The 11,692-nt window shown below is 36.7% G+C and overlaps 1 protein-coding gene across 2 annotated transcripts; it reads right to left on the bottom strand.

Moving 5' to 3' along the window:
* Positions 1-542: 542 nt before the first annotated feature.
* Positions 543-11,291, bottom strand: SS2 (starch synthase 2). 2 transcript variants are annotated; one of them, XM_006827207.4, is made up of 8 exons: positions 10,601-11,291; positions 6,042-6,588; positions 5,533-5,597; positions 4,935-5,012; positions 4,717-4,830; positions 2,693-2,737; positions 2,144-2,317; positions 543-1,910 (listed from the first exon to the last, which is right to left on the bottom strand). In XM_006827207.4, exons 1-8 carry the CDS (start codon positions 10,910-10,912, stop codon positions 954-956), a joined length of 2,292 nt encoding a protein of 763 aa, XP_006827270.2. In that variant the 5' UTR covers positions 10,913-11,291; the 3' UTR covers positions 543-953. The 2 variants fall into 2 exon arrangements, with proteins under 2 accessions (XP_006827270.2, XP_088722277.1); XM_088866151.1 differs by having other exon boundaries at positions 5,233-5,597; positions 10,601-10,777.
* Positions 11,292-11,692: the final 401 nt, after the last annotated feature.

Genomic DNA, 11,692 nt, shown 5'->3' with positions numbered 1-11,692 from the left:
ATACATACAGGAAAAGTATACAATGAGACCATTTACCTTTTGTACAAAATGGTCACAATTAATCTTGACCGTTAGATGTAAAATTGGATGGCTACATTTATTCTATTGACCAAACTCAATATTCAAAAAAAAAAATTTCAAATGTTGTAACACACCTAAGCTCTTAGTTTTCACATCATATGGTTACAAGTAATTGTGACCTCCTTGTACTAAAGCTAAATAATCTCATTGTGACCCCCCATACATATATACCACGATAGAGAAGATAGGAAACGTTCTTTGGCAGATTTTATAATGCCCATAAACAGAAACTGTCCCTGAAATGGGCTTTTCTATTTTTGTCACTGAGTAGTTTTGAAATATATAGACAAGAAGAAGGTTCTACAATCAACGGATTCAGAGTTTTTAGCTTAACAAATTCATGCCCACATTACACTAGAATGTCAGGGATGTCAGGACATGAGAAATGTAGATGTATCCACAAGCACCATTAAAATCGCAACTTGTAAAAATGAGCACAATGAAGCCAACTAAGACCGATAGAGAACAACAAAACTAGCAATAAAGCTCGGATTGTCCGTGAGATCAGAATAGGGATCTATTTTACATTTCGTAAATACTAAAATAAAAAATAAAATAAATAAAATGAAAATTGTCGAACCACATATACCAGCATACAGGGCATGGCTATCTCTAAGCTATCTGAAGATATTTCACCAGAGAACACTGCTCTAACATAAGAAGCTCAGCAAAGTTGCCATTGCAGCCAACTACACATGAAGTGGGTAAAATCTATAGAGTGAAATCACTCAATTTTCTCTCTAACATAAGAAGCTCAACAAAGTTGCCATTGCAGCCAACTACCCATTAAGTGAGCAAAATCTATAGAGTGAAATCACTCAATTTTCTCATCAAGAGATCAAAAAAGAGAAATACTCACTCTCATAAAAAGATCACCATTGGTACTTAGCAGCCACCAATACTTCCTCATACTGTTGAGCCGCATTGTCCCAACTTAGATCTTGCATCATACCTCGCCTTTGAATACCTTCCCAGCTTTTCTTATAATCCCTGTAAGTCCATAAGCAATTGCCCAAAGCATGTATCAATCGACCCGAATCTGCGCTATCAAAAGTCCACCCAAGGCCCCTCTCATTGAAAGGATCAAAAGGCTGAACAGTATCTCTCAACCCACCTACTGCATGGACTACCGGTATAGTCCCATACCTCATAGCATACAACTGATTCAACCCACATGGCTCAAATCTCGAAGGCATCAATATGACATCAGCACCAGCAGTTATCCTATGAGCCGTTTTAACTGAAAATCCAACCCAACCTCGAACCTTGTCTCGGTATTGGCCCTCGAATTGCCTCAACATGTTCTCTAAGTCTGCTCTTCCAGTTCCCAACATCACCAATTGGAGGTCTTGACTCACCATCCAAGGCATGGCTTCAGCAATAAGGTCGACGCCCTTTTGGTGGTCGAGTCTCCCTATAAACCCAATTAAAGGGACATCTTTTCTAACAGGTAAACCCAATTCTCTTTGTAAAGCTGCCTTACATTGGGGCTTACCTATAGTTAGAGTGTTTAGAGAGTAGTTGGTGTAGCCATCAGATTTGAAATGAATGTCTAATTCGGGGCTCCACTCCTTTGTGTCAATTCCATTGACTATCCCTCTAAGTTTCCAATCATTTTCATTTATTATGTTATGCAGACCCCAACCTCCCTCTTGGGTTTTCACTTCCCATGCATATCCATGGCTGACAGTTACGATTCGATCGGCAGTCTTTAGACCAGCGGTGAAGATGTTGAAATGCTCCCCACCAACTGGATCATAGAGTTTGAAGAGATCAACATAGTGGTCCGGCAAGCCCACCAAGTGAAAATCATCAACTGAGCCCCGACCCTGAGTAGACAGAGTTATGGATTAGCATCTGAATGAGAACTCAATAAACCCAAAAGAACTACATGACAAGTGAAACAGAGAAGAAATGGCCAAACTAACCCTGTATAAGAAGAGTTCAACACATAGGTAATGCATGCAAGATACACAATTACCTCATCCTTGTTATCAAACATAAGTAAAACCATCAAATACAAGTCGAAACAAGTAAAAGACTTGAAGCTCAAAGAGGACACCTGATGTGCCACATTGTGGATCACGAGAACCGATCTAGTATAACTCATCAACCCATTGTCACGATAGTATGCTTTAAGATAAACTGGCAACAGAGCTGTGTGCCAGTCATTTGCAATGAACACCAGATTCCCATCTCCATAACAGACACCACCGCATGGCACATGCCAAGGAACCTGAAACCCACCAAGCCACCTACTTTAGCTCTAGACAGAGGAATGAGAGATATCCAAACACCATGGACTATCCAACTTAACAAGTTACCCTAGTTGCCTACCTTCCTGAATATATTAAAAGATAATGAAATGAAATCTAAACAACCAATGCCTCTTGCTACAAATTTGTAACGCCAATTGCAGAGATCACATGCTCATGTTGTGCAATGTAACCAAAGTTACGCATAAAATTACAATCAGTAATAAATCTAAGACAGAAACAAAAAACAAATTTTCCTAGTTTTGCTGAAACCGGCACTTTGGAACATGACAATAATTTCCTATTGGCATGTAGATTTCTGATACCACTATCCCAACAACAATTTACCACCATACCTCGATAGCAGCTTTGCAAAACAAAACCATGCGTTTCAAGACTTCCTGCAACAAATAAAATGTTGATCTTAGTATAGAATATTGGCATTAGTAAGGAGATAACTTCATTAGCACCTCAAACATGACCTATAATATGGATTCCGCCAACACTTCACCACCCTAAAAAAGACCATCTTAATGTGATTTGTTTGACCTCAAACTTTGGGGATGGTACTAAAAACACCACCAGATAGACCAATTCAAAAAAAGAAGTATTGATTTGGACCTCATCTCCAGGCCTGGATGTAATACTACATTATAATGGAAAGCTAAAGTTAATTGTATTTCCTCTCTCCTCAAAAAATCCATTTTTTAGTTTTTCTTTTCCTATATATATATAGGAAACAGCTTCTGTCAGCCCATGGACTCATAGAACAGTGTAAGCCCAATGGCCCAGATTGAATCTGGACCGATCCAATGATCACAATTGTATTTCGTAATTGTATTTTTATTTTTTTTATACAAATCAAATTACTTGAAATTTGGAGCGTCTATTCTTCAAGACTATTAGAATCTAATAAAAATATCAAAAAAATATTTCGCATAAATTAAATTGACCAAAATACCCCTGAAAAGTTATGGAGGTATTTTGGTCAATTTATTTTATGTGAATTATTTTTTAAATATTTTTATTAGGTGTGCCTTGATGAGAAGAGTTTATGCTCCAAATTTCATGCTATTTAGATTTATATAAAAAATATTAAAATTATATTACCGATATACAGTCCTGACTGTCAAATCGGCCCAGATTTAATCTGAGCCATTGGACTTATACTATTCCATGAGCTAGTGGACTCACCCTAACATCTTCCATATATATATATATATATATATATATATGAGCAATGATCCAATGCAACGGTTGTATCATAGTATAATGCAATGACACTTCTAGAAAACCATGTTTATGGTATTTGTATGACCTCAAATTTTGCAAACACACTCTCTTAATCTCAATAATCAATCCCCCAAAAAACAAAAGTTCAATTTGAACTCTAGATATGGTCAAAATGAGTCCCCTCCAAAAACGAATCTAGACGGTTCATTTTGTTAATTTCAAGAGCTTAGCCTTTATAAACTCAAAATCATTTTTTTCTTTTCTAACATTGTTCATATAATGTTAATAAAGCCATCCAAAGAAAATGAAAGTGTAAAAATCCTTCTAAGGCCTAGATCTAAGCATCTCATCAAAATGAATGGCCTATGTTAATTGAGCTAAAAAAATACTTTCTAGGTTGTGTTTTCAATTTTTTCTTTTTTTGTGATTGTTCATTAGAATGAAAAAAGTGTATATTTCAAAATTTGAATCAAATAAATGGCCATAAGATGATTTTTTAAGGTTGTTGCATAATATTACTATACAACGGTTGCATCAAATCATTGCTCTATATATATATATGGAAAATGCTGAGATTAGCCCACTAGTTCATATGAACATATGAACCGAACGGCCCAGATCTGACGGTCACAACCTCCTTTCGTATATGAATTTTAAGTTTTTTTCTACATATTCAAATAACTTGAAATTTTAGACGTGTATTCTTCAAATATAAGATAATCCAATAAAAATATCAAAAACATAATTTGCAAGAAACAAATTGACCAAAATACCCCTGAAATGTTTCGGGGGTATTTTGGTCAATTTATTTTTTGTGAATTATTTTTTAAATATTTTTATTAGGCGCACCTTGATGAGAAGAATGGATACCTAAAATTTCAAGTTATTTAGATTTGTATAAAAAAAAAAAAAAAAATTCAAATACAAAATGAGATCGTGACTGTCAGATCGGAATCTAGGCCGTTTGGCTCATATGTTCATATGAGCTAGTGGGCTAATCTTAACATTTTCATATATATATATATATATAACCATTCAACTCTATCAAGGGCATTACCCTCATTGAGGCCATAAATCCCCATATCTATGTATAACAAGCTCTCCCATGCCAAAAATACACACAGGTGGTAGCTGAACAGTATCTTACCAAACGATCACCCCCATATATGTTGTTATTTGGCAGGTCCCTAAAGATATAATTGTCAATAAAAACAAAATCCACGCCATCTATATATCCTTGGAAATAAGATACTTCCATGTCCTGCATGATGAAATGTTTTATATTGGAACATTGAAATGATAAAGCTACAAAATATGTAAAGGAAGAAAGTAAATCTCAGCCTCATGTTAGAAGGTTTCACTAACCTGCCCAGCTACATTGTACCACTTATATATTCCTGTAGGCTGTGCTTCAGGGTAATCACCATAATGTGGGACCACAACCTATCAATAAGAATATAGTTCCCTATGTATCACCAACAAAAGGGAAAAATAGAAGCACCAAATTCTTACAATGTGAGAATGAGATAACTAAATTCTAAACAATTTCAGCAACGAATAGAAAGCCAAATACGATCCATTGATAGAATATGCATCGAATTGACATCACTAGACATAACCAAAGCTAAAATTCAAAAGGCTAGAGAAAGTGGAGAAAGTATACCCTAACCATCACTGTCTAACGAAATGATAATGTTGATAGAGAGAGTGGGACCGCAGTTGGGATCACCCCCCCTTCCCCGGGTCAACCAAAAAAAAGAATAAAATAATCACTGAGAATTATTTCAATGGACAATGATGGCCCATTGGGCAGTTGGTTTTCCATTTCCCACTAGAAAGAGTATACCTCTTCTTGAATGGCAAAAAAAAGAGCAATGCAGCATGACTGGAAGAAGCATGGTCCGAAAGTAACTTCTTTAAATCACTACAGCACACACTCCTTTGTTTCATAAGAAACGCATACCATGACTCTATGCCCACGCCTTGCCAAAGCCCTTGGTAGAGCGGAAGCTACATCTCCCAGTCCACCTGAAGGGAACAGTTATATTAACGAAATGGTCATAAAATAGGGTAAGTTTCGTCCAATACTCTAATGCACAGAACAAGCAAATCTGAAAGGAGCATGAGCAAGAATTTGTGACAGAGGAATCAAATATTGAACAAAAGTAACAGTTAACAACTTCAAAAAAAATTATTGAACAAAAGTATACTATGTAGTTCAATAGGCTAGTGGAAAGCCATAGTCCATTGGGTGATCAATGTCTATCCAAATGATGGACTATAATGGAAAAAGATCAGAAACTACCATGTGTTCATGTCCTGTCCCACTCTTTCTCCATCACCCGCATCACTCACAATGGACTTGGACTATAGTTATTCCATTGAGGATAGAATTTTTTCATATTAAGCACATGGGAGAGCATGAGAATCTAAAGGAATTAATTAACCTCATCATATAATAATGTTTTCTACCTGTTTTCACCCAAGGAGCACATTCTGCAGCTACCACAATGACATTCATGACATTTGCTCCTGCCAATGGGGGGGGCTTGGAATCTTTTTCCTCAGGCTCTGGTTTGCTCTCTGCTTCCTCCACCACATCGGATTTTACTGTTTGCATCTCTTTAAGCTCTTCTTTCACCAAGCCATAGGGTTTAGAGGCTTGAGGTAACACCTGAGGCACTACCTTAGATTGGACAGATTTATCACCAGTCCCTGGGGATGTTTCCTTAATTTCCTCATCCTGTTTTGACCTTTGATGAGACACACCTTCTACACGTTCCTTTTTAGTACCCTCAGTTGCAATAAATGATGAGATTTTTGAAACTTCAGTTTTAGTAGATTGAACAAAATCATTAAAAAACCTCCCACTTCTATCATATTTGGTATCGCTGTCCCCAGCAGTTGAAGCCCCATCTGAATCTTTGGACATATCACTTCCAGTAGAAGCACTAACCTCTGACTCTGGACTACCAATGTTCTTTTTTATAGAAGAAACAATTTTCTTTCTTTCTGCAATCTGTAAACAGAACATGTTTAATTTATCCAAGAGAAAAGCACAATACAGAGCATTAACACTATCATGTAGAGCCATACATTGTAAGCATCAAATGACACAAGAAAAAAATCCAAGATGATCAGATGACCTTTGCTAGATACTAAAGGACTCATCATACTTTCAAAAAGTCACTAAACAATGACTTCAGAAACTTCCACACATTCAGGAGAATGTTTAGGATTTGACCACCAGTAAGTTTTCAACATTAAATAAATGAATAAATGCCAAGAAATTTATAATGATACGCATTGCAATGTCCACACATCCTATGTACAACAGATATAGTGTACAATAGACATAGTATACACTATTACATATATAGGAAAGCATAATAGAGTCCGAAGGACCATAGGAAACCCAAGCCTACTGGGTCAGCACCCTTCACCAAAATAATGCATGGTGATGATAAGATGGTGGTAGAAACCAGTACCAGAAATGCATTGCATGTTTTCCAGAACAATTTTAAGTTTTTTGAAAAATAAGAACCAGTAAAATTCAAATATCTAACTAGGTTGACAAACCTCAAATACTTCAGGCCCCTCGTTAAGTGGGCCATCTATGCAATAAGGACAACCTCGAGGGCAGCTATATTACAAGGAAACAATAATATCTGTCCAACTCAGATTCGAAGAATCCAGATTCACCTATATATGTTTTGCCAAGTTCAGAACAACATGTCTATACAAGTCTGTGCATGGCATATGTTGTTGGATTTGGTGATATCCAAAATCACCCGCATAAGGACATCTCATATTATATGGGATTAAGATATTCCCATATTATGTGGGATTTAGATATTTATTTATTTGGTCTTTTGAGATATATGTAACATCAATAAGAAGTTTCCTATTTAGTATGGATTCCTAACCTTATATATATGGGATGAAAGTGCAGAGAATTTGTGTGCCCTATTTGGATCACCATGTGGGAATGGTAGTAGCTTCCTCTATAGAGAGGGGGGGGCAGGGCCCCCTGTACATAAGATGCAAGGTTTCCTCTTAGAGAGAAGGGAACTTTCTATGGAGAGAAACATTGTGATCGTACCTCTTATAGACTCTGAAGATTGAGAGGCTTGTTTTTTGTAGAGAAGTGGTTCCCATGAAGATTTTGGGTGGTTTCCCCTTTTAGTTAGAGAGAGTCAGTTTCTCATTGCTCTCGCGTCTCTATCTAGTGTTGTCGGTAATGGTTGCCAAAAGTAAAGAGAAGGAAGGAAGGGTAGTTTAAAAAGGTTTGCTCAATTGTGTTTTGCTGAGGATTAAAGAGGTAACTCTATGTCCCAAAATCAATAATGGAACTTTCATTGGTATAGTAGATTTCAGTTTTCCGTGCCTGTGGATGTAGCCCTTCTTGGGGTGAACCACGTAAATCTTTGTGTTCTTGTGGTATGTGTTTCATGTTTTATTTCTCCTACTTTATTTGCCAAAAATCAACCCATCGAGTTTAGAGCTTCCGCAGACAACATATGTATCCACATACATTTATTATATTTTGAGAATGATTTATATATAATAAATTGTGACTTTTTAATAATAAAAGACATGCATGTTATGCAAAATGCAAACGCATCTTACAATACAGACACACATATCTTACAAAACAAACATGATTGTCTTGTTTGTCCAAACTATGCGACTGTATCCACATAGCAGAAACCCTGAGTATACAAATCCAAAAAAAATAGAATTTCCAGACACACATGTCGACATGGATTCTCCATGTTTATGTGCATGCAGACAATGTTGTGTAGGGTGTTCACATGTCAGATTCCCTACATGTTGACAGATCCAATGGATCTGCACGACTCATGACAGACAAATCACATTGAAAACTTCTAGGATCCTAGCACTTGTGGTATTATTGCCTTCCTGAAGCTTCCTTTTTTAATCATCGGTTCTTCATGGGATATGACAAACTTAATTTTGCAATAGAGGCTGAACAAAAAATAAAGGTTATTGATACTAAAAGATGTTGTGTAATTTCTTGCATATCTTTTAAGAGAGTTTGAGAGAATAGGTAAGCCTCACAGATATCATCCAACATTTTTACGTACAAATTTTTGAGTTCCTTAGTAACTTCAGGCAAATCAAATATTTGAATGTCCATATATTCAATGTTTAGCATAGTCGAACAGAAAAGCATTTTAGTAGACATTAGATCATCATCATCGTCAAAACCTTTTCCCAACTAATTGAGGTCGACTACACGAATCCTGGCCTGTCATTCTGCTCTATTAAGGGTCATACCCACAGTGAAGCTATAAGTCCCAATATCGTTCTCACTATTTTCAACCATGTCCTTTTGGACCTACCCCTTGCCCTTTTTAAGCCTTCCAATTGAACTAACTCGCACCTCCTAACAAGTGTTGTACTGGGTCTGCGCCATACATGACCAGCCCACCTAAGTCTACTCTCTCTCATCTTATCGCCTATCGGTGTCGCACTTAAATTTTTCCAAATGTATTCATTTAGTAAACATTAGATGGGACCACTAAATAACCAAATATCAAAAGTAGTGATCATGTTGGTTGCAATCACCTGGGACTAGCCACAATAACATAACCGTTCATATAAAGGAATTCCTTTTTTAATTGATCACTTTGTTAGGAAATGATGCATATTAGCCCAATCATCTATCATTCAGTTTTTTCACAAATTCAATCATCCAATGAGGTCCACGGGAGACAACTCATGGTTTTCTTTGTTTTTTTTTTTTTTTTTTTTTTTTTAAGACGCATCAATATGTCTTAATCTACACAAGATCGATTATTATCAAAATTCGAAGGCCTAGAAGGATGCAAGCTTGCAAAGAGATCCATACCCTTTTTCCAGCTACCCATGACTCCTTTGGTATTTACCACTAGTGCTTCACGAGCGATGCCTAATTTAATATGACCCTATGTCAAAATTCTATCATCCATGTATCCTATCTCGATCATCATGCCAAAGGTGGTTATAGTCCAAAAGAACTCATAGTTCCCAAGCAAATGGAAGTGAAGATATTCCCTTATGTGGGAAACAGCAGACTCAATCATCGAGAAGTGAATTATTTGGCAGATACAGGAGAGACTAGGAGATTTATCAAAAGAAGCATGGGACTACAGAGATCCACAGAATGCACCTAATGGGTCATTACATCAACAAGAAGAGGATTGTGTAATAATTGAAGAAAATCATATGAATTGATAAAACAGGGGCTTTCGGTCTCATGAAGATAAGAAGGCAACCTTTTTTCATGAAGATAAGAAAATATGCTCCTTCAGGTCATCACTGCCCACCAAAGACTGCTAGATATTATGAGTTGTATCAATGAACCTCAACCAAAAACATGATCCAGTTCTCGAAACTCAGATTCTATGAATCAATTTGTTACTGAAGTTTTCCGGTAGTATTTGAAGAATTTGAAAATGCAAAAGCAATTTTTTGAACACAAATCCTTCAAGCTAGCATGACCATCTTCAATTTACAGAGACAATAGTTTTTAGTCCTTTATTATGAGAACGAACCAACCAGAACCAAACAAACCAAGTCCATGACTAAAAGGAAAATCAACTCTAATTCCAGACCTCTGAATAGAAATAATAAGGTTGGCACAAACAAGTGTTCCTCTCCATTATCACACATGCAGAACTTCTTCTTGGAGAGAGTTGAGTTAGTACCAGATGGAGGAGACAAGGAATTCAAGCCTAGAACAAGTAACATGACAAATGCCTCACTAGCATAACAAGCCCCATAATGTAAAACACGGGAACTATTATAACCAGTAAACCCCAACCGCAAAAGATGTATCATTACAACTATTTAAAGCAATTTTTCTTATGTTTCATTGAAAAATAAGCAGCTTTATGATCATATTCATAAGTACAACAACAACAAATGACACCCAGTATGGGTAATAGGAATATTTTCCCCATGAGAGAGAGAGAGAGAGATTGAGATTTAATCAAAGTTGGACAGAGAGAGAAAATAGTAAACACCTGTTGTAGAAGGTCCTTCTGCATAGCCAAGACCTTCTTGCTCTTCTCAAGTGTGGCATTAAGAGCATCCTCTGTAACATCTCCTTCCTCATTGTTGAGGTCTTTTCCAGCTGCCTTTGCTACCAAACTCCCTCTCCCCTTCTTACTTCTCTCTCTACAAAACCCATCTCTCACAAACCTCAAATTGCTTGAAACCCCCACATATTTTCTATAACCCGAGATCTCAAAAGGGGACCTAGCCCTGCAACTCCCATTAATGGTGCCATTATCGATCTTTTCGAAAAGAGAGAAACCACCCCTTACTGACGCCATTGAGGTGAGAAAACCCAGAAATTAGAGAGTGACAGTGCACGTTAGTTGGGTTTATATACCAAATTCTGGAATATTAAGGCGTGGAGAAAATGAAGGCCATGAATGAGAAACAGGTCAAATGAAGGAGAGAGAGAGCACGCAGAGGACCCACAAGAGAGAGAAAAGTAGAGCCAAAAGAGGATTTATGGTCGAAGATGCAGAGCATGATGAGTGGCTGAAAAAAAGTAGAGAGAGAAAGGAAGAAAAAGAAAGAGAAAAGGTTCATATAATTTTATATGGTGATGAGACGAACCACCAAAGGAGAGGAAAACGTGGGAACAATGGGGGGAGAAGGATTGGAGTGTTACGCCTGAGATCAGAGTAATCAGACAGTCTTAGCGAGAGATTTATTTGTTTAAGACCCACTTAATTGGTGATTTATTCTGTGATTACTGAAATAATTAAGCTTAATAAATTGGATTATATTATACCGTAAGAGGTAATAGGATTATAATGACATGGCCACGTACCCTTCTATCTCACTTCTCAAATATTAAAAAGAAATAAAAAAGATTATGTTAAGTCTCCTTGATATTACAGAAGTAGTAGCACTTGGTTGAAAAGATTGGCTTTATGCTGGAAAACATTATAATTGAGTCTTGAACCGGTGGTGTATTAATATGAAAAGAGAATAGATATTCAAGCAGTAATATTCAAGTTGAGATGATCGATGTAAAAGGTTTTTCAATGTTTCAGTTACGACTTTCGATGAGTTCTCAATTTTTAAGATTTTTAAGTTTT

Source organism: Amborella trichopoda, chromosome 4 (genome assembly GCF_054954075.1).
Source record: "Amborella trichopoda isolate Santa Cruz 75 chromosome 4, AtrichopodaSantaCruz75HAP2 v2.0, whole genome shotgun sequence".
Lineage (NCBI taxonomy): Eukaryota > Viridiplantae > Streptophyta > Magnoliopsida > Amborellales > Amborellaceae > Amborella > Amborella trichopoda.
This window is presented reverse-complemented; position numbering and strand designations above follow the sequence as displayed.

Coding starts and splice junctions, on each gene's coding strand:
- SS2 (XM_006827207.4), bottom strand. CDS start 10,912: ATGGCGTCAGTAAGGGGTGGTTTCTCTCTTTTCGAAAAGATCGATAAT. Junction 2,738..4,716: donor TATATGGGGGTGATCGTTTG/GTAAGATACTGT, acceptor TATTTGTTGCAG/GAAGTCTTGAAACGCATGGT. Junction 1,911..2,143: donor TCCACAATGTGGCACATCAG/GTGTCCTCTTTG, acceptor CTGTCTACTCAG/GGTCGGGGCTCAGTTGATGA.